Here is a 23,056-nt window from a genome sequence, read left to right as displayed (position 1 = left end):
TACTCTTTCTGATCACACTGTCCACTGATTATTAAAGATTGAATGCTTTTCTCAATCATTATGTTAGGCAATTCAGTTTGTTATTGTTCTGGTTGTCATTTCTTTCTGTTGATTCTAAAACTGTTTGTTTTGTGCCTTCATTGTGGTGGTGGTGCAAGATTAGATGATCTCAGTTCTTCGAGAATACTTTTAGGCTGATAACGTGAAATACTCTAGGAGTTGCTGTAATGCAGTAGTTATGTTTGCACTTTTAAATTGTTTCTGACCTAAAATTTTGAGATAAAAGGAGTGTCAAGGAAATTGCTGAGAAGTGTGGTGGAAGCAGTAGATGCTGTGATGGCAGTACTAAATGTATGATTTATTTTTAGTGTTTAATTTATATGCAGTGTGCAGAATAAATTGTATCTCTAGTGAGATCTTCAAGACGCAGTCATTTAAGATGAAAGTTATCCTTCTTGGACTAAGCTTGTGTTGCCTGATCCTTATAGTGAAGAATTCTGATGAAAAAGATTTGTGCGTTAAAGTTCTAAAATTTGGCTTGACAAACTTAACCTTTTAATAAGTATTTTGGGAACAATGTTTTCAGAGTGATTCGTAGATTTCTTTTCATCAAAGTATTCTACAACAGCAAGTTTAATGAGTTAATGATTACAATTGGGTTTTTTCCCCACTTGTAAAGATATAAACCAATACGTCGACGAGTAATATGGCTGATTGGACAGTGGATCCCTGTAAAATTCAAATCAGACTTGAGACCTATGTTGTATGAGGCAATTCGTAACTTGCTTCAAGATCAGGACTTAGTGGTAAGTATAGATAATAATGTTCTGGGTTACACATTATTTCTGTTAACACAGGTGAAACATAAATGCCATACCTTCTGTATAACTGATTGAGAACTTTGTAATATTGCACCTTGAAGTCTATTGCAAAAGGTAATCAGTTGGGAAGTTGTTAGGCTGTTTGATTTTGGAGATGGTGAATAATGTGAGACATGAAAAAAACCCTTGAGATGTTGATTAGGTGCTGACCTCTGTGGGAAAATGAATTGCAATAGCACCATTCAGATTTTTTAAGAAGACAGTTTTGTGTAGAACAAAAAGGGTTATTCTGTCACTAGTCTCTGCACTACACAGTGTTACTTAAGCATCAACGTAGTTATCTGCTAACAGAATATGATAAATGGCATTGGTTGATGGGAGGGTTGAATAGAATTCTGTGGTTTTAAGCTACAATTTCAGTTTGACAGCAGGTGACATTGAATTGAGAATCTGTTTTTGCAATTTCTTTTGGTTTTCATTGTTTAGACAAATAGACCTAGCAGCCAACAAATAAACCTAGCTGCTTTGTTGTGGCAGTCGTATCTGTTATTTCTGTGATTTCAGGCAGCTTTAGCAGAGCAGGATGTGTTTTCAGTTAGTGCTTTCTGACCATATGGTTCCTCCCTCCACCAGGGAGGAACACGCTAACTTGAGTTTGTTTGATTCTGTGTTTTGGATGACAGCAAGGCATGAGATTATCACAAGTTATACTCCTTCTCTATTGCATGAGGTTTTTTTGTCATGGGCTCTGTGTCATCTTGTTTAATTCTTTCTTGACTTCCGTGAAGGTTCTGCTTGAGTGAAGGATAGCAGATAAAAATTTAGAGTTGAACTTACTATGTTTCTTAAAAGATGACGGAACACATAGTGATTCAGTTGCCAGAACTGCATTTGGTTTGATATTGTCAGATATTATGTTGATAATCAAAATATGTAGTGGGCATGTGTATGGTGCTTCTTGATTTTGTCTTTCAGGTCCGTATCGAGTCGGCTACAACACTGCAGTTAAATATCCTTTTATTGGCAAAGGTGTTTGATTAGTACTTAATTCGGAGTTACTGGAGAAGAAACAGCTTTAAACTCACACAAAAATTATAGTGTGAAGGATTTGGTACTTTCCATGGAATATTTGTGTATTTGAGTCTTAGCAATCTGTAATCTATAATTTTCCTTATTTTTCCTTAATGGTTGTTTACCTGTAGATGACATTGAGTTCAGAACTGATCAATTCTTGCCGGTAAGAGTATTAATATGGATGTATTCTGATGTGCAGATAGATCCATAGAGGAAAGCAGGAAGAAAACAATTTCCAATTTTATTTTAAGCCAAACTATTTAGTAATCACTTTGTGTGTGCTTTTTTTCATATTTTTTGTGGAGTCTTTGTAGGCCGAAACATTTGAAGACTTACAATGTTGCTGCTAAGGTTGCTGATGTGCAATAAATAGACAATTCAAAACATTTTAGTATTGTATCTATTAAAACTTCCTAGTGCTGTGTTTTGTACTATATATACTATGGGTTACCAGATGCTAAGTTTCCTCATGCTACAGAATATGAATGCTGGTTTTTAACAAATAAATGCCCTGAACTATGTGTCTTTCCAATATGCCTGTCTCACACAGCGTAATCCAATGTGCTGTTTCACGCAAATATTAAATAAAAGTGTGTGGTAAAAATAGCACCTTAAAACCAGACATTTTTGGTCTTCTGTAATTGTGTGCTTTTCAGACCATCATTGGTGTTATCGTTAAGTAAGTAAGGAAGTGTCCAGCTGTAAATAGAAGAAAGATTTGTTTCAATCACTCAGATTTAGCAGGTGCTCTTTTTCCTCCTTTGATTAGGACTGCCATATTAATTGTAACTGTCTTGGGAACAAACAAAACAAAAATGCAGAGTGCATATACTCTGTAAACATTGGGATTGTTTAAGATGTCTTTTTCAGCTCAATATCTAAATTTTATCTGCTGACCAGGAAGCTGACAGGCTGCACGTTTGCAGTGACCCTAACGAAGTGCTCCTTCTGGAAAGACAGCCTTCAGCTTTCTAATATTTTATCTGTGAAGTTGCGTTTATATTTACCCAAATATGAAAAGTATATATGTTCACTTTGATCATGTTTGAACTGTTATAGAAGAGAGTGTATCTGATTTTTTTTTCAATTGTTTAGGCCGTAATTGGCTAATGTGCATTTTCCCAAACGAAAGAGTAAGACTTTGCATACTATGAAATTGTCTTTCACAGTTTACAGATGCCTTAGAGTTCTAAGCGTACAGAAAAACCACCAGTTCATGTCACCAGTTTTATTTTTGATGATCTAATCCACGTTTTTTTTTATTTTTCTTTTAGTATCTGGAATGTATGTTTACACTGCTCTTCCAGCTTCTTCAGGAAGTAACACAATGTGACACCAAAATGCATGTTCTTCATGTCCTGTCTTGTGTGATTGAAAGGGTCAATATGCAGGTACATTTTTATAGACTTTGGTGTAAGCTTTGTATTAAGAACATGGAGGAAGACTTGATGTTTTTGTCTTATACAAAAAGAGTAGAAAAATTTAATCAGACGTGGTAGATACTTGCATGAATTGTGTTACATGGTTCTCTTGTCACTTTATTTATCTTTTGTGTAAAATGTTCTTACTCAGTTACTACTTCTTTATTTACTATGTATTTTTGTATTGACTCATCTTTTAGAATATGGGAAGGCTTCACTGCTTATCTTAAGGCATTTATTATGATTTTTTTTTTAATTTTCAGTCTTAATTCTAATTGTCTCGTCTTGTATCTGAACTATTATTTTATTAGATCTTATGTATTAAAAGAGACATTTTTGGGAGTCAAAATGCTTCATACTGCTAGGGACTGCACAGTTAAATTTATAATCTGTTATTGGCACTGGTAAGGATAACGAGTGCCTATACAGGTCTCTCCTTGACTACATGAGGAGTTTAAAGTTCACGATAGAATTTCTAGTATTTCCTTCTCGGTGTTAAAGTATATTCTTCAACTTAACCATAAAGAAATTGAAGATGCTATTGCAGAATTTAAAAATTAATTACTGACAGTTTTCTTCTCTTTCTTTTTTTTTGTTGTTTTTTTTTTTTTTTACCCCCTGGTATTATTGTATTAAGGACAGAGATAATGCATGGTTTTGAATCCCGTCCTCTTTCTACAACTAATCCTATCTGAAAGCGAAGTGTAGCTTTCCTAATTGTCCCTTGTAAGAAAAGTTGACATGACAGCAGGTTTCCTTGCATTTTAGAGAATGCTAGGGAAGCAGTGGAAAAACAAGTTAATAAATAACCTTTTAGTCTGTTTAAGTTACTTCCTAGTTAAATACTTTAGAAGGCAAATAGTTTAGGCTTATAGCATTGTAGAGCATCACAGTCAAAATTCAGGTTGGGACAAAACTCTGGAGTGTAGGTAGGCCAGTCCCTGTTCAAAGCATGGGTAAGTTCAGAAGTTATTCAGCATTTTTTTCCTAGGACTGTATCTGTTTGTCTTAAAGGATGTTGTTTTTTAGGAATCCTACTAAGTGAAGTAAATATTAACATGAAAATATCCCTGGTTATCAAATTAAGTGTTTGTGTTCTGTTTTCTCCTTAAGCTTGATTGTGCTGCACAAATGTTACCATGGGTAATCTTTTCAAAACACTGTGTAGTCACAGAGTATGAAATATGCTGTTTTAAGAAGAAGGAAGAGGAGTGTGGAAATTGTGGTTAGGATAAATTGATGGCCTTGTTTCACACATTAAGAAATAAATCTGTGTTCTGAACTTCAGGTACGACCACATGTAGAATGCTTGATTCAGTATTTACCACTCCTTTGGAAACAGAGTGAGGAGCACAATATGCTACGATGTGCCATTCTAACCACCCTAATCCATCTTGTCCAGGTAATAGGTCAGAATCACATAAATGTTGTCAGTATCTCCTTCTGTTCATTCTTGAACGTGCCTACATGTTCTCTGTGTGTGTGTATATGCAGAGAGAGGTAAAATTAAGGTATGTTTTGGTTTTATGGGGTATATTTAAATGCTTTTCACTGTTATGATAAAGACATGGTTCTCTTACAGTGGAGATAAACACAGTTACTGTTAATCACTAAACTGTTTTTTTCCGGGGGATGGTTCAGTAAAAACAGCTCTTTAGGCAAATCTGTTTGTGTTGTGATTTTGGTTTTTGCAATCTGGGAATTAAACCATCTGACTGACTTTGTAGACTGTGTGAAGGAGCTCCTGTATGCCCCAGCCAGCATCAGGAGAGTTAGTCTCTTCTTAGAATTGTTTTGTATGGTTCAGACTTGATTCTGCTGTGTAGGCACGTCTATTTCCCTCTTGCTTTCCATTCAGCTCCAGGGATGTATAATTTCTACTTTTTTTAAATTCTGGGCCAAGATATGGGCCACTGCAAGTTTCTCTTTGCCTATTCTTTAAGTTTACATTTTAATTTACATTAGTGTCACATGTTTAAATAGTAACTGTTAGGTTTAATATCGCTCAAGGATGTTGGGATTGACTAATGTGAGTACTCGTTTTTATTTAGAATTCCAACCCTTTTTATTGCTACTGTTTTTATCATTACCCTTCTATTGCATACCCATTAAGTCCTTTTGCAATGATTTCTGAAATTTTTTTTTTATATAGCACATGAGAAAAATACTTTGTTTTATCCTTTCTCAAATTTCCTGGGTTTTATAGTCTTCTCTTCTGCTTTGCTCATATGTAATAGCAGCTCTAAGCTGCCTGCTTTGTTATGTAATAGATTGATATCCCATTTCATTATTTCCACTTCAATCTCTTAGAATTTCTCCCCCCTCTCCTCTCCCCTTTTGAGCATTTCTGTGCTCATAATTTTCTTTTAGGCATTCTTGAGTATCGCTTTTTTTAATGTCATTTTAAAACGGAGTTGTCAACGGTTCAAATGTCTGAAAGCAGGGACTGCTACCTTAGCTTTGTTCATGACTGTGGCTTTCAAGTGTAATAAGTGACAGTAATAGAAATAATAGAACTGAACATACTGATTCTTAGGCCATTGTTTTTCTCTAATTTTTTCTTTCATTTATTTGTTTTGTAGGAAACTTCTCCTTTCCATGATTTATTGCTTGCATTTATCAGCCTTAGGTTTCATTTGCTGATAGTTGTTCATTTAGCGGAGGTGATTTAGTTCATACAGTGTCTTACAGTTCTCAACTAAAGAAATCTAGGCAACTTTTGGTCTCAGATTTTGTCATATACATCTAATAGCTATGTTGCCCAATGTTGTATCTAAATGAAAGTCGCTGGTAATCTGTAGTCAGATAAATGAGTTGACCTTGTAGAATCACAGAATAATTGAATAATTTAGATTAGAAAAAGACTCGTAAGGCCATGATCTGACACTGCCATGCCCAGCACTAAACCGTATCCCTAAGCATCACATTGACATGTCCTTTAAATACCTCCAGGGATGGTGACTCAACAACTTCCCTGGGCATCCTGTTCCAGTGCTTGACAACCTTGTCAGTGAAGACATTTTTCCTGATATCCAATCTAAATCTTCCCTTGTGCAATTTGTGGCCCTTTCCTCCTGTCTTGTCTCTAGTCACTTGGGAGAAGAGACCAATATCCACCTCAACTACAACCTCCTTTCAGGTGTTTGTAGAGAGTAATAAGGTTTTTCCTCTGCCTTCTTTCTTCTAGACTTTTCAATTTCCCCAGAACTTTCCTATTCTTTCAGCCACTTTCCGTAAGACTTGTTCTGTGGACTGTTCACTGTTTTTGTTTTTTGATTTGGACACACTTCAGCAGCTGAATGTCTGTCTTGTACTGAGGCGCCTCAAGCTGAACACAGTATATGAGGTGTAGCCCCACCAGACGCAAGCACAGGGGAATGATAAATTCCATAGTCCTGCTGGCCACACCATTTCTGATACAAGCTAGGATGCTGTTGGCCTTCTTGGCCACCTGGGCACACTGCTGGCTCATGTTCATCTGGCTGTTGACCAGCATCTGTCCTTTTCTGATAGTCAGCTTTCCAGCCATTCATCCCCAAATGTGTAGGGTTGCTTGGAGTTATTGTGTCCCAAGTGCAGAACTTGGCAGTTGGCCTTGTTGAATCTCATATAAATGGCCTCAGCCCATCAATCCAACTTTTCCGGATTCTGCAGAGCCTTCCTGCCCTCAATTAGATCAACGCTCCCACCTAACTTGGTGTCATTTGCAAACTTACTTAGTGAACTCAATTCACCAGAACTCTTTGGGCCTGGACACCCAGACAGCTCTTTACCCAGCAAAGAGTACACCTGTCCAAGCCATGAGCAGCCAGTTTCTCCAGGAAAATACTATAGGAAATAGTGTCAAAGAGTACTAAATTCCAGGTAAACAACATCCACAGCCTTTCCCTTATCTTGTCATAGAAGGAAATCAAGTTTGTCAAATAGGACCTATCTTTATCCTAAACTCATGTTGGCTGGGCCTGGTCACTTGGTTGTCCTGTATATGTTGCGTGATGGCTCTCAAGATGATCTACTTGAGTGATTTTGATTTTTGATGGCAATTTGCCTGTCTTCCCTGGTTTTCTGTATATGTACATTTATTTCCCTAATTTTCCTAGAGGCTTACTGTAATACCTTGCAGAGAATTTTGAAAGCCTATAAAAGTTATTAGCTGTTTGCTTTATCTAGAAATGGTAGTTAAAATTCAGTTAAATTTCCTATCAGTGAAAGAAAAGATCGTGGTATAACTACATAATCCTTAAAATTGAAATATCTAGAAATATCTGTGCTGTTGGCTGTAAAAATGCAAATAAAATGGAGTACTTTCCTGAGGAAAAGATTGATGAATAAAGTAATACATGGTCATACTGCTTTTAGAATCTGTGCTATTAAGCATTTCTTTAATATATACTATCCTATATGTCGTCCCACCATCTCCACTGCTTACTACATCTCAAAAAAGACATGGTAGGAGTAGCAAAGATGAAGAAAAGTGCTCCCAGGAAGCAAGGCAGTGTCCATACAAGAACAGACTGAATATGCAGACAGTCTCTATGTAATGGAAAGGTGTGGCTAAAGGGGTACTAATATAGAGCTTGATATTGGAGAGAAAATGGAAGGGGAGTGTTTACATATTACAACTAAAGGGAAAAATTAGAGTTCTTTTAAAAGTGAAATTAGTTGAAACAAAGAGGAAAATATAATTCCACAATAAAAAAAAAATGTGGAACTTGCTGTTACTGGTCCCTGTTGATGTCAAAAATATAGGTGGACATGAAGAGATTAGACAAATTTATGGAAGATTCTTCTTCTTTTAAGACAACTTTGCTTAAATAAATAATTCCTCAAAGAAGCCTTAACTGAAAAACATCAAATAATCTTAAACCTAACAGTTTCCATATTTAACAGCTGTGCAAAAGAAGCATTCAACTAGCTTCAGTTCTCTTCAGTAGCAATATTACAAAATACCCAGTAGTTTCCAATTTAAGAATTCCATTCTATTATGGATTAATTGTTAATTAATTAATCTGTTTAGGGTTAATTTATGATCAGTTTTGACAATAGCTATCTTAACCTAGTTTTTAAAATTAATCTCTTGTCAGTACATGATGGTTGAAAAAGACGTTTTTGTATCTGACTCATGGATCACGTGAAAAATAGATTCACAGACTGATGATAGTAATTTTTCTGTATCAATAAAACCAAACACTTCTCCTGATAGAATATGTCAAAAGAAATAGCATATGTGATAAGGTCCAAAGAGTCTTGATTTTTGAAAAATTCTATTCAACATTTAGTTGTTTTCTATTTGTTACAGCTGTGACTTTTCCCCTAAAGAGAATAAACAGTGAATGCTTTTAGGACTGCATATTGTTTATAATTTTTTTCTTGCAGACCACTGGTAAGCTGCTTGTTTTCCAAATCTTGTAATTTCCTGAAGATATGTTAGGGGAAAGCTCAGGAGTACTAGATTGAATATTTTATTATTGTATGAAATGGATGGAAGTTCAACCTTTGATTTCTTGAATGCGTGTTTGCAGTATGTGATCAGAACAGCACCAGAGATCTTTTCAATGCTGTTCTTGAAATGGTTCATTTGAGGCTTTTTTCAGGTATTTTACATTTTTTTATTTACTTTTATAGGGACTGGGAGCAGACAGCAAAAATCTCTATCCTTTCCTACTCCCAGTTATCCAACTAAGTACGGATGTTTCTCAGCCTCCACATGTCTATCTTCTGGAAGATGGTTTAGAGTTGTGGTGAGAATGTTCTTTATCAGTTTCTATTTTTTTTTTTAATTCTTTGCCTGTATTAAGAATTTGTTCTTGTTATCTTACCTTGACATCAGGTATACCATGTATTTTCTCAGAAATGAGGCTGGGAAGTTAATAAAAGGAACACAATTAAAAATCACTTGGTGGGTAAAGCTTCTTTAGGCTATGATAGCAAGATACAATTCTGTTGCGCTACTGAACAGCAAGGCTAAATCTAGACTTGCTGTAATGTATGTGATAAACTAACAATTAGACCTGCTTGACTTCAAGAGCACAGTAACCCAGTGATTCTCAGGGCTGGTTGCTGGCAGAGGTGGCACATTTACGAGGACAAGATGTGGAAGTTGTCTTCCATATCTCAAGCTATTTATTGATGGAGTGTAAAGCAAGAAGTGGCACTGTGATCAGTTTGCTGTGAGGCTAATTTGCTTTTTTTCTGGAGCAGCTGACAGGTTAGGAGAAGGAAACTTGTTGCTGAGACTGAATTCATTGCATCTGTTTCCTACAGATTATGAATATATTGAGTTTGTCTTGAATTAGTGAGGGATTCCTTTGATCTAAATTACAAACGGACATTTGAATTGCAGACAAATTAACCTACAAATGAGCTATTCTTTGAGCAGCAAAACTAAGATTTATAAGGCTGTTGGTGGTGGGGGAGCAAGCTGAAGTGTCAGACCTTCACAAAACTTAAGACAGAGGCCTTTTTAATGTATCAATTCAGAGCTTTTCAAGATCAGTATTATTAAGATATAAGTTTTTATTCTGATGCCTATGCAGAAGAATGTATGTATGATATTAAGATGTCCTAGAGCATCAGGGGAATCTGGATGGAGCTGGCAGAGACAGCTGGGGCACTAACAGCTTCCTAAACCCAGAGTGGAAAAACAGCTAAGATAGTTTACATGATCAGAAGTGTTATTTAAATACTGTAATCCTACACGTTAAATATAGGAACAAAGCAGAATGTGTTGCTGTGGCTTTAAGAACAGATTTAATTTATAGCTACTGTTTTCAAGCCTCAGGAACTTTAAATTGATACAAGCAATGCTGAGTACTTAGTTATGCTTCTTTGTATGGTAATCAATGCATTGTTTCTCACCTAAAAAAAAAAAAAAAGCAAAGATTTGAACTGGTTGTCACCACAGTGGCTCCTTGGAGGAACACAGCACTACCCACATACTTGCACCATGAAGATTCCTCTCTACCTGCCTCTTCTGAGTTTCCCACATTGGGTACTTCTACATTCTCACTGCTGGATTTGGGAGCTTACGTTGTCTTTAAAAAAATGCAGTAGCGTGATTTTTCTTCCTTTTCCTACTTTAGCAAAACCTGTGAGTGATGTGTAATCAGGACTAATGCTGCATTTGGAGTATGCTTCAACTAATTGTTATGCATTATTTAAGGCCCATATAGATGGTTACTAGAAGTTACAGTGTTTTAAATCTATCACCATCATTGATCAGTATTATTCATAGATCATATAAAATTTTGCTTTATCTGTTCTTAGGTTAGTGACATTGGAGAATAGCCCATGTCTTACACCTGAGCTTCTGAGAATATTTCAGAACATGTCTGCCCTTCTTGGTAAGCCTTCTACTAATAAAAATTTATGATTTACTACTGCTTACATTGTTCGTGCATTAAGTAATGCCACGGTGGCTTAAAGAACGGAGGGGGCTTGCAAAAAGGTAACTATTAAAAAATGAAAAGCATATCTTTATTTTTTGAGTTTCCTGTCTTTACTAATATTTGTTATCTACTTCCTCCAGCTATCTTTTTTAAGAAATTGAAGCTGCTTTGTACCCAAAAGATAAGAAATTTTGGATTATCTCGGTTTTTTTTAAGTTGTTCTTGAAATTGTTCTTCTGCAACCTCTAGAGATGTTTTGCGTGGGTCCACTTCCATAGTGGTCCTCAATTTGTTGTCATCTATTCCAGGATTATGTCTATGACCCTTCTCGTCCTCAAGGCTCTCATTTCTGTTACGAAATTTTTCAAACCATGTCCAGCTGTACATTTGTTGAGGGTACCCTGGCCAAATGCTTTTTGATATTGTTAGCAGTTTCTGCTGCGTAATGCCCCATTTTGAACAACAAAATTGCTCAAATTTGCTTTTTTCCATTTTTAATTTGGTAGTGTAATATAGAAGAGTGAACAGTGAAAACAAAACCATTAGCATAAATTAAATAAGGGGAATTTCACATTTTAAAAGGCTATAGTACATGAACACTGTTAAATAAAAGTTTAATTTGAAGGAAGTATCACAATTTACAATGACAAAACCAGCAATTAGTTTTGCACCAACTTAATAGGCTGAAGAATTGAAGTTTCCATTATTAGCTTTTCCATTATTCAGTTAATAACTGTGTGAGATATGTTCAAACTAAATAATGTCTGTACATGTATCAGTTGAGCAGCACTGAAATGAAAAGCAATAGTTTTGCTGGAGTTGTGACAAAATATAAACTTAATAATGAAGATTAAGATTCCATGCTTAGGAAATATTGATACTTGGAGTGCTTTTGTTTTGTAACTACAGGGAGTATAAAAATTTTGTGGTTTTATTTTGTTACATGGACATAGTTTTGTTTAGTGAAGACTTTCTAGCTGTGCTTTTGTAGGTTGTGGAGCTAATATAGTAAATAGATTAATTTTTTAGAGGAATGTATTTATAAAATTACAGGAGCTATCTCTTTAATTGATTGTTTTCAGCACTTATGAAGGTAATTAGGAAGTTATATTATGGTGGGTAGGTGCAATAAGATGGCTCTGTCATTACTCTGTGTATACTAGCTCTCTAATGACAAAACTGCTAAGGAAAATAGTGTTTTGTAGTGATTTCAGTATTTAACTCCAGAGGTACATCTTGGATTCTGTAGTTGCCAAATACTTAACGTTTGTTTTTATTCATATCTACACACCTACCCTTCCTCTTTCTTGTTCTGTGCTAGTAGTAGATAGTATCTGCTACAGGAAGCTTGCCCTACACAAATGGTTGTGATTTTCATATTTGTATTGCACTGCTGATCTGCTTTAGTTAAATTGAGAAATACCCTATGTTTGTGGCTTGCTTATTTTTGCTTGCTTTTCACTGCATCCTTCCTAGTGTTAATGCAGTGCTTTCTAGGGTAGTGATGAGTATGAATGTAAACCCTGGGAAAGACTTCTAACAAAAGATGAAGGTATTCAGGAATATCCCACACTTATAAAAGTTTCCTTATTTTACGAATGAATCCTGATGAAAGAAAATATATCCTCAAGAGAATGCTCTGTGTTTTTGTAAATGAAAGCTGTTGTATGACACTGCAAGAGGAAGTATTACAGTTAAACTTGCTAGGTTTTCCTTAAAGGAGTCTTCAAACATGCTTATGTCAAATTGGGTTTTTTTACTAGGGGTAGGGGCGAATGGGAGAAACACAGCAGCAGATGAGTAATCATAGACTGATTTTCTCATTCAGACTTCTGGTACTACTTTACTTCCTCAGCATTTTTATGAGAAATGTTTCTTTTCGGTGTCATGTCAGTCAGAGATTTTAATTGCTGAGAGCCAAAATGGTGTGTATTTTTCCAGGAAGGGGAAACTGTACTGGCATGCTCTTTGGCTGGAAATCTCTTCCGTTTAAATCAGAGGAATCTGGCTGGACAGCCTCCATGTTACATTGCCATGACACTGTGATTTTGAAATGGAGCTTGAATCTCAAATTAGTGCTAACATTTAAAATTTAAGTTATAGAAACAAGACTAGTCTAATATGGCTCAGGCAGCTGCTTCATTCAATCAATGCACTTGAAGAAGAGATATTTCACTTAAATCCAGTGCAACAGCTCACTTTCAGCTACAGCCCATGCAAAAGAAAATGTATCTTTTAATGATTATCAGCTGTGCAAGGTAATTAAATAACTGTTCAGTCTTAGTTCTCTGGTGTAAAAGTGGCAATATTTACCTGAAACGTCCAGAAACGTCCAGTGCTTAAGATCAAACATTTCCTATCCTTCTCACCACAGTGATGTAGCTCTCAGGACAAGGTATTTTAACTTAAGAGGTGTACTGTTTTCAGTTGAACAAACGCAGAAATCCATTCAAATTCTGAATTCCTCAAATTTAAAGCTTCAGTATTGGAAAGTCTTGTATGCCTTAAGTCAAACCAGAAAATGTCTCTGAAACTAGTTCTCAATTTGGTCTTGTCAAAATGGAAGCCAAAGGGGCAGATCAGGTGAAGGGAAGTTCTGCATATATAGTGCCTTATATATGCCTTTTGGAGCAGGCTGGAGAACTAATGACAAGGTGCTCCAGAAAATTATTTTGTTGAAAATACAGTGTAAGGAATGTGAACCTCCTGACCGTTAGTTTCTGAGTTTATTCTTACTGAATGGAATTACTCTAATATTCAGGTATTATAACTATTTTTCTGGTGTGTTTACGTCCAGCATTTAAGTCCTTCAGAAAAAGTGACCTAATAGGGGTCAACATAGTTGCACTAATAGAGCTAGAAGGGAGAGAGAGAGGAGTTGTTAATTCCTAAGATTTTTGGACATTAGAGGTATATAGCAGACTTTGTCCTGCTGAGGAATAGGAAACGGATGTGGCAAGAAATCATTAGACTGGAGAGGGAAAGAAGACATTTTGTCTTCTTCATGACCAGGTTATAGCATTTTTAAGTCTTGGATAAATGTTACTTCATAGAGGTATTAATACGTGATAAAAGGGTATAAACTTCTGTGGGAATTGGACAGTGTATGTAAATAGATGCAATGCAGCTTTAATAACTCAGATCTAAAAGGACTGTTGAAAATGCTGAAAACCATTTATGTAAAAGTAAACAGCTTGGTTATTTTAAAAGAGGTTCAGATAACAGGTTGGATTTTTTATTATCCAGGTTGTTAGTAATTCATTGTGTTGTAGCTTTTGCTTTGCATTGATTTCCTTTGTGGACAAGGTCTTGTGGGCTTGACTGTTATGTACATGATCTTGTTTTAGAAAATTCAGGAGGTGTGCAGTGATACATTGCTAGTTCTGATCTGGGACCCCTAAGAGCTCTTTGAGCATTTAGTATTTCCCACTGGATTTGGGAATTTAGCTTAACCATCAAAGTACAAAACTTGATTTACAATTTCTGTGTTACACCTGCGTTTTTTTCAGAAAAAGATTGTCGTGCTATCACTCACGTACAATAACTGTTCACGGACAACATAATCGTCATATTTGGTTTTCATATCAGCATGGCTAATATTTAAATTCTATTGGAATACAATTGCCCTATTGCAGAGGTTCTTTAATCCATCTTTTAGAGCAGCAGATTGAATAATGTAGGACGGAGGAATACATTAAGTCTCTGAGGATCCATGCATTTCTGCACTGGGACTGCTTGAAATGGCAGCTGAATCAGATACAGTTTCAAGTTGGGAATATGGTTAAAATCAAGAAATATCTTTTTCTAGAAACATCAGGTTTTTAATGTATCTGTGCTATGCTTATAAAGGTAATGGCAAAAATCACATTCCTGGAACTGGAATAATTCCTCTGATCTCAAACAAAACCCAGAGGAGTGTATCAATTAATTCAGTAAAGTATATGTTTGATTCAGGAAATCTGGCAAGAGAATTGACACATGATTGTTTCTTAAATGTGGTCAGTTGAAGGTGGTATCTTTGTAGAAACATGCTTTTATGAAACATTGAGATTTGTGCACAGATGAGTGACTGAATTCTGTCATTTTCACGACATCTGTCTTACCTGTATTTTCCTTCTGCCCTGAAATGTATTACTTATTGCAGTTTTAATACTTGTACTATTAATTAGAAGTGATAGAGCACAAGTCTGCTAACTATAGAGTCCAAGAATAGTCCATCTGTTTTAAGAAAGTTTAGCAAACCCTTTGAGGGTTTTTTTTTTGTGGTCTTTTGTTTTGTTTTCACATGAGAGCTTTTGGTTTTCTGCACTAGTATCAGCCTCCATGTGAACCTTTAAAATCTTTTGTATTAGTATGAATTGTGTTTATAGATGCTTTGGCATGATTTTTTCTACTTTAGGTACTGCCTGAGGACATGTCTTTTTTTCTTTCTTCAAACTGATGCTATATACCATCTTCTGTGTGTATCTGTCTCTGACATAGAGATGATTTACTTACTGACACACTCAGGTTATGGCCTAAAGCTCAGTGTGTTTCAGTCCGAAAGCTCACAGCCATTTGATGTGTTACCTGAGAGCAGAACTGCAGTCTTTATTTCAGTCTTTTTACTCAGCAGTTACTGACTGAAATGTAAGAAAATAATTTATCAGTAATTGCAGGTCTCTTAAGTGTCTTTCATTTGTTCTGCCTTTAGTATCTACTTGGACCATTATCACAACCAAAACCTGACTTGTCTTTTTTAATGCATGTAGGCTTTTCAGGTCACAGGATTTCTTGTCCTTCAGTTTAAGAACATGAAGGCTGTTACACCTCTTCTGTTTGTCTCTGACAGGGAGATGACCCTGAGTGGCACTGGATCTAAGATAACTTTTTTTGATTTGCAGCCATCTAGCACTTAAAAGCTCTGTGAAGAAAATGACTTTTAGAGGTGAATGATTTTAATTGTACTTCAGTTTGGTGATGAAGTTCTGAATTGTGATTTCTTTTTTTCCTAGAGCTGAGTTCAGAAAACCTCCAAAATTGCTTTAAGATCATCAATGCTTATATTTTCTTATCATCATCTGGATTTTTACAGGTGTGTTACCATTACATAAAGATTCATCCTAGCACCTTAGTTCCCTACTGGCAAACTATTTTTTCTTCCCATGTTGGAAAACATCATATGCACAAAAATTTTTACTTGTTTTTATGTGCATGCAAGCATTTTGTTCCAATGTTAGCTCTTTATGGAGTATGGTGGACACTCTTCAAATCAGATTTCAGAAAATGTATTTTAGAAATAATGTGTTTTTTATGTTTGATTTTGTATTTTGCTACTTGAAAAGGTCCCATGTAGGGTAGGAATAGTTACTCAGATTGTCTTGCTAGATTTAAATTATGATCATAAATTCCAGCAAGAAATTGCCTAGAGGTATTTTGCCTTGTTCTCACACCTTCTTCATTAGAAAATTCATGGAGATAGATTGTTTGATTTTTTTCACAGACTTATTTGATCAAATATCTGTAAAAAACCCCGCAATGTTAAAAGAACCAACAAAACGCTTAGATTAGATTTTAATTAGTTGAAGAAAGATGAACATTTTAGCAAATATGATCTTTGAAGAGAAGCGAAGTCTTTAGGAATTACATGTTGTCCCGTGTGTTTTAATAACTTCTTTCAAATTTAATTTCAGATGTATGCTACTGACTTATGCCAGTCATTTTGTGAACTTTTGAAGGACATAACTACTGAGGGTCAAGTTCAAGTTTTAAAGGTAGAGTCTAATGAAAATTATCCCAGGTTTTCAGTTCTATACATGCGTTGTTCTTGCTAGTGTTTTGTGAGTTTAGTGTTTTTCGTATTTGAAAATATGAGGAATGTAGAACGTGTAGAAGAAAACATCATATTTAGCACACACTGAAATTGGTGTCAGTGGTGTTTTAAACTACATATTTAATGTCTGTGTCTATGTATAGACTGCTAATACACACACATTTGTGTATTTTTTAAAACTACTGTTTTTCCCAAGAGAAGGTTAGTATATCCCTAAACAGAGCACTCTAAATGATAATCCCCTAACACACTGTTCCTCTACCCCCTCTGCAATGCTTTCTTTATTTCATGTGATTCCAAGATGTTGTCCTAGGGTAAATGAGTTCTAAGCTAGTTTGAATCCTCTTCGTATAGATGGATTTAAGTTAAGAATTCCTGATATCTTTCCTATCTGATTGTTTTCTAGATTACTAGAGAAAGGAGGTTAGTGAGGGTTTGTATCCTCATGAAAATAGTTTGTTCTACAACCTGGCAACAACACACTTTAACAGCCAGGTGAGCAGTCACTGCACTGTGAGGGTAATGCTGTGTATAGAAAATGTTGAAAGCGTTGAGTTGCAAAACAAGGATTGTGTTTGGGTCAAAGTAACTTGATTGTTTTTTGGCTATCTGTTAGCTCATGGAAGTTGTAGAAAGCTAATTCAAGTTGTTTATTTTTAATTGAATTTTAGAATGGAGAAGAGTACCACAGTATAACACAAAAGATACTTACACATGTAATTACAAAAGAATACAGCAATATCAATCTGATCAGTGAGTTTTGAGTATTGTCCTAACTCAGTTTTTTGCTTGGTTCAGAATTCAGAAAAAAAAATCTTTCATTATTCAGATGAAAATTTGACGCTGAAGTCCAACTCATACTTGTGTATTAATAATTTACATTAATTTCGAGTGTTTCTAACCAAAATGTGCAAAGTTAATTATTTAGTTGGTGTTTCTAGCCTTCTAAATCTGAGTTTTGTATGCCCACTATCAACTAGTATTGATCCCTTTGCTAATGCAAATATGAATGGTAATGTATCTACTAGTTTAATACTAGTTTTCCTTTTCAGTGTTCAATACCAATAAGAAAAATGATCATACAGTTTAATTTTTCTACTCCACATTTGAAAAACTGGCAAGATAAGGGTTAAGTAATAAGTCTGCATGTGTGTGTATTATTACAAAAAGTGTTCAGGTGATTTTTATGATTAAGTAAGCACCATATGATCAAGATGCACTTTTGTGGTTTTATCTGCATATGACCACTAGAAGCTAACAGGTCGAGAGCCGAGCTTTCTCTCTTCATTGAATGGTGAATGTATGTGCCCATTGTTACATTGCTTTGTGTAACATACTTGCATTTGTACTGTGATATAGTGTTCAAGCAGTCCTTGCTTTTGGCATAAGTTACTATTGTAATAACAGTAGCTGCTTGAATAGTGTTGCTTTAGGATTTTCAGAATCCTGAAAACTGTATTCAGAGAAACTTAGGTGATACTATGAAAGAAATGTTTTGAAGTATTAATGATGATACTTTAAGTGTAGCTTTTGAAGAATTTCAGGATATAGCGTTGGAATATGCACTGAAAGATAGCTGAGTAGCAGCTGTAATGTATTACTACTTACGTTTCCAGTGGCTACGCTAGCTGGGAACTCGTGTTATGGATAAAAACTTGGTCTTTAATTCTGTTCATTATAAATGCAGTGGAAGAAAAAACTCAGGTTGCGTATGCCTAGCTCTGATGGGTTGCACAACTGCTTGCAGAATCACAGGACAGGAAAGCAACAGAAGCTGATAGTCATCCTCCTCCTGCTATGAGGAGCTCAAGGACTCTAGTTCTGGAGTTTAAAATGTCAATTCCTCTCTATCAATACTATTGTTTATGGTCTGTACTTGGACAAATGTTTGATGCAGCAGTTTTTAATCAGATCTCTAAGACAGAATGATGCTGCTAAATGTACGTATTATCGTTTATCCACTTGGTTCCCAGTGTGGTCTTGCATTAGCCATAGTGTTTTGTCTACTATACTCTGAACACCTCCCTAGTATGTCTGATTGCTTCCAGAAGGATAACTGAGATACAATCAAGTATTTTTACAAAAAGGAAAATACATTGTCAGGTGTCACTATGCTAACTTGTTAAAAAAAAACCTAAGATAAATGTTGGGGACATAAACACCTGGAAGTGTTCTCTGAAGTACTCTCCCGCAGAAAGCAGGAAACTGTGAGGCATTGAAAGATGTCAACTGCTTAACATCTCTCTCAAAGAAAGAAATAGCAGTCATTAAATGAGGTTAGTAGGAACAAGGCTCAAAAAGAAAAAAGATTTAGAGGAGACTGGGCAAGAGCACAGAAAAGTAGGTCCTTGAGGAGGTCCCTCTGAGCTGGGAGTAGATGGAGACAGAGAAGAGCGTCTAAAAGAATTAAGGTTATGGTACCTTTATGTGCTTTATACATCGGTGTATAGATGCATGGTCTCTGTCTACTTGTAGAAGCAAATAGATATCACCTTTCTCTCACAGCCTCTTCCCCTCTCCATTGCGGTACAAGAGGAGAGTCCAAACAGCTTGTGGGGTATGGAAAAAGAGCTGAGAAACAAAGGGTAACAAATTTAAGCTGAGAACTGAGGTAGGGTACTGAGAATAGCACATCTGAGAGCACTTGCGATTACTTTGTCACCTGCAAAGAGATGGTGGGTCCTTATCGTTTTTTCCTCAGATAAGTGACAGAACAAAAGTACGGAAATAAGCCTTAGACTGCTGGTGCTTCTCCTTGCCATCCCACCTCATCAAGGTGCTTTTCCCAGAGCCTTATCGAGATCCGTCCTTCTAATTCACTTCATTAGCTTTTTCATAAGGGTAAAGCTAATGAGGAGGTGCGTGGCTAGGTGGGTTTCACTTGGCGTGTCTATTTTTGTCAAGTCTGTTATGCAGATCAGGTTTGCAGAGTATTTCACTAGAATGTATTTTCAGTAGTCCTAGGGTTTGCTGGTATGTAATAGTAAACATCCCACCAGGACTTTATATATAGACAAGTATGCATAGCTTCAAAGATTCAGCTAAGATTTTAAAATGTACTTTACTAATTGCCTCATTTGCTTTTGTCCTTAAGGTTGTGGAAAATGTTCTGAAAGTTAACCCTGTTTTGGGTCCTCAAATGTTTCAACCTCTTCTGCCATCAATATTCAGGGGGATTATAGATGGAGAGGTAAGAATTACTCTTTAACTGCTCTTAACTTTTTCTTCTGAACAGGAAAGTACCTTCGGTTATCTGGTCTCAGTTTTCTTATATATATATTGCATTTCTTCTTGGTTTAGGAGCAGCTGGTAGATCTTTAACAGCTATTTTAAAAATCTGTAATGGTTACATGGTAACGCAAAAGTTGAAGCGACACCTTTTTTATCATCTGTTTATTTTAATAAAATAATATGAATTTTATTCTACTGTTCCTTCACTATTAAGGCAGAATAGGTGCTATGACTCTCCACTTAGTTAGATTCTTTGTAGGTGTTGGTTTTTTTAAAGACACTTATATCATTTCTTTTTAAATGTACCTGCACCAGAGAAAAAAACTGGATAAAGAGAAGATTGATTTGACCTTCTTTTTCTAGTGGACGCATATGTAATATGAAGAGCTCAAGAATATGAGAGTGCTTTGTGTGAGGTAGAAGAGGCTTTAAGATTTTGCACGCTTAAATGTCTCGAGTGCTCCCTTTTCTCTTACTATGCCTGCAACAAATTTCCATATTGGTTAAAAAAAATAAAATCCAATATGTTTTAACTGTGTTGAACCTTGCAGCAATAGCAGGAGAAAAGCTTTAATTAGCAGAATCAGTGTGTGGGATTCTATGCTTTTGACTTTTGATCAAAAGCTTTGATTTTTTCACAGCTGATGGCTTTCAGATATCAATATTTAGCTCCCATTATTATTGAGTTAGCTAAGATATTACTTGGCTTAATCCTGTAAATAGTACCCCGCAATGTACTTTCTGCTGCATGGAATGTGAGCAAGGCAATTTGTTTGAACAGTTTGGAGTCTAAGAAGACACAAAACTGGAGAGTGGATTATTAAAATGTCTTCTGATTTAAGACTGTAATAAATTCATTGCTCGATATTCAGAAGAGTATTACTCTGGGTTAACATTTTTAGGTAAATATTGGCATTTTGTATTTTAAATGGGAAGTTGTACAAAATGCTTACTGTTACTTTGCTTGGAGGCTGGATTTAATACAAGTAAATCTGTAGCTTCTTTTAAAATTAAAAGGAATAACAAGAGATAATAAGTAATGAGGCTATTACTATATCCAGTTAATTTTAAGACACTTGCAAGTTAGTTATTGGCAAACCTATTTACAGTTTCTTACAGTGGAATACGTAACAGCAACCTCAGAAATATTCAGCACTTCATGATGTTACTGAAACTGTGGTAATTTTGAACCATAATCAATTTAAAAAGTAAATTTTTTACAGTATAATATACTGTTTATTCTTAAAGATGCAGGTTTTCAAATTTGAAGTAAAATAATCTTGAAAGTTGTCTTGGCTCTTTGAGGGAACTGACTTGGAGATTGACATGGTTTTCCTATTGTAAGAATTGTGCATCTCTGGTATTATCCTTGCCTGTGTTCTTGGAGGCTTTTAAGTTACGATTAATAATTTGTAATTTAAAAAAATACACAAAGGATGCATGCAAGTATTTTTCTTGTATTTCTGCTCTATTTGTTTTCTTAATTAAAGTAAATCCTGTTTGTGTTGTTTTGCTTATTTCAGAGAAACCCAGTGGTGATGTCTACTTATTTGGGGATAATGGGTAGAGTTCTACTACAAAATGCAAGTTTTTTTTCGTTACTTTTGAGCCAGATGGCATGTGAATTTGGTCAGGAGGTAAGGATTTTTGTCTTGATATTTCAGCTGGATTGCATGTGGAAGTCTTGCATTCTTCTGACCTGAAAGAACTTTTCTCTCTGTTTTCCATTCTTGCTTCTCCCCAGCCCACCTTGGAAATGGGCCCTTTCCCTTTTTTTGGTCCCTCTGCTGAAAATCCCATGACAAATTTTACATGCTCCCACAATTATGTTAACACGTCTTATAAAAAGTTTTATTCAATCTTTATTTTCTCCTCCTGGTGCATGCCATAATAAACCATATAAACCTGTTCAGTTTGCGTGGCAAGGTGAGTTTTTTTTCCTTGAGCGATCTTGATGGGTCTTGCAACAGTGTTAATGGTCTAATCATTCTCCAGTAAGAATTCTCTCATAGTTTCTAACAGTATCAGGATCAGTGTGCTGTTTTCACTGATGCGGTTACTGAGGTTCTTTTGCTGTAAGTGTTGTTGCTGAAGTGTATGTCTTTAAATAAAACTTACTAATTTTCTTACTCTTAGGTGTAATATGGTTTTCAAACGCATAAAGACATTTGTTTATATGTACTAGACTGTTATAGGAGAACTGTTTGAGTAATTCATTGCTCTGGATCAATGCTCTGTCCACAAACTGAATCCATTTCAAGCTTACAGGTTACAATTAATAATGAGAGGATACCAGAGCCTAGAAGCACTGTCACAGAAAATTTTAAAAATACCTGTTGCTTGCTACTTCTGTCAAAAGTGTATGGTGTCTTTCCCAGACTAAATAATGTACTCAGTTTGTTGGAAAATCAAATTATTTCCTAAGTATGCTGAAGTACACATAAATGAAAAGGAACATCCTGTTTCCCATTACAGTTGGACCAAACTCTTGGTAACATGGTTGAAATGTGGGTTGATCGGATGGATAACATCACTCAGCCTGAAAGAAGAAAACTCTCTGCTTTGGCATTGCTTTCGCTTCTGCCATCACTGAATAGGTGAGCGAATGTACAGTACCTTAAATGAGAATGCTTCAAAGGCCCTCAGGATGGTTTTTCAGCTATTTCACTATTCTGTAGAAAAAACTACTTCTATCAGAATATTTATTGCTTCTTTTTTTGCCAAGAGACACTTAAAAAGGTAGAATTGTCATGGTACGTTTTATTAACCTTTTTATCTTGTTTCATAGCATTATAATAGCCTTTCCTCAGTTTAACGGAAAATGTCATTTCGTAAAAGTGACACTCAGTTAATTTAATTGTCCGTTCTCATAGTAGTATCGAACTAGGTGCTTCTTTCATCTGTGATTAATCAGTTGCTTTAGTTGTCTTCTTAGTGTTTTGGTGTCCCTTCCAGGGAAGAAAGTTTGTTCAGTTCTCTTTCATGTTGTGGGTAAATCTGAACTTTCATCCTGGTTTTCCTCTTTTGGACAGTAAATTTGAATAGTTCCTGTGAAAGGCTATAGAACATTTTTTGCATTGTAGATTTCTATAGCAAGCACCTTTTGCTATTATCCTTTCTTTAGCTGATGGCATTGCGCCATAAACATTGAAACCAGAAGTTTTTAATGGAGATACTGAATAGTGTTACACTGACTTCCAAATTGTCACTACTAGAGTTCATGTATAATATGTTTCAGTGAGATTTCAGTCCATACTTACCGTGAAATTATTCTTACCTGTTCGGAAGTCAGGAAGACAAGACTGCATG

The 23,056-nt window shown here is 35.6% G+C and overlaps 1 protein-coding gene across 3 annotated transcripts in view; it reads left to right on the top strand.

Annotated features, from left to right (window-relative positions):
• The window catches only part of IPO11 (importin 11), an 87,756-nt gene that overhangs the window by 37,124 nt on the left and 27,576 nt on the right, over positions 1 to 23,056 (top strand). For all 3 annotated transcript variants that reach the window (XM_069881120.1, XM_069881121.1, XM_069881122.1), the window contains exons 18-29: positions 680 to 806; positions 1,797 to 1,830; positions 2,018 to 2,058; positions 3,170 to 3,286; positions 4,605 to 4,718; positions 8,942 to 9,057; positions 10,583 to 10,659; positions 15,699 to 15,778; positions 16,377 to 16,457; positions 19,611 to 19,706; positions 21,271 to 21,384; positions 22,223 to 22,344. In XM_069881120.1, coding sequence (XP_069737221.1) covers positions 680 to 806; positions 1,797 to 1,830; positions 2,018 to 2,058; positions 3,170 to 3,286; positions 4,605 to 4,718; positions 8,942 to 9,057; positions 10,583 to 10,659; positions 15,699 to 15,778; positions 16,377 to 16,457; positions 19,611 to 19,706; positions 21,271 to 21,384; positions 22,223 to 22,344 — 1,119 coding nt within the window. The remainder of the gene's footprint in view (positions 1 to 679; positions 807 to 1,796; positions 1,831 to 2,017; positions 2,059 to 3,169; positions 3,287 to 4,604; positions 4,719 to 8,941; positions 9,058 to 10,582; positions 10,660 to 15,698; positions 15,779 to 16,376; positions 16,458 to 19,610; positions 19,707 to 21,270; positions 21,385 to 22,222; positions 22,345 to 23,056) is intronic.

Source organism: Phaenicophaeus curvirostris, chromosome Z (assembly GCF_032191515.1).
Source record: "Phaenicophaeus curvirostris isolate KB17595 chromosome Z, BPBGC_Pcur_1.0, whole genome shotgun sequence".
NCBI lineage: Eukaryota > Metazoa > Chordata > Aves > Cuculiformes > Cuculidae > Phaenicophaeus > Phaenicophaeus curvirostris.
Note: the sequence above shows the minus strand (reverse complement) of the source record. Positions and strands in the feature narration are given on the sequence as shown.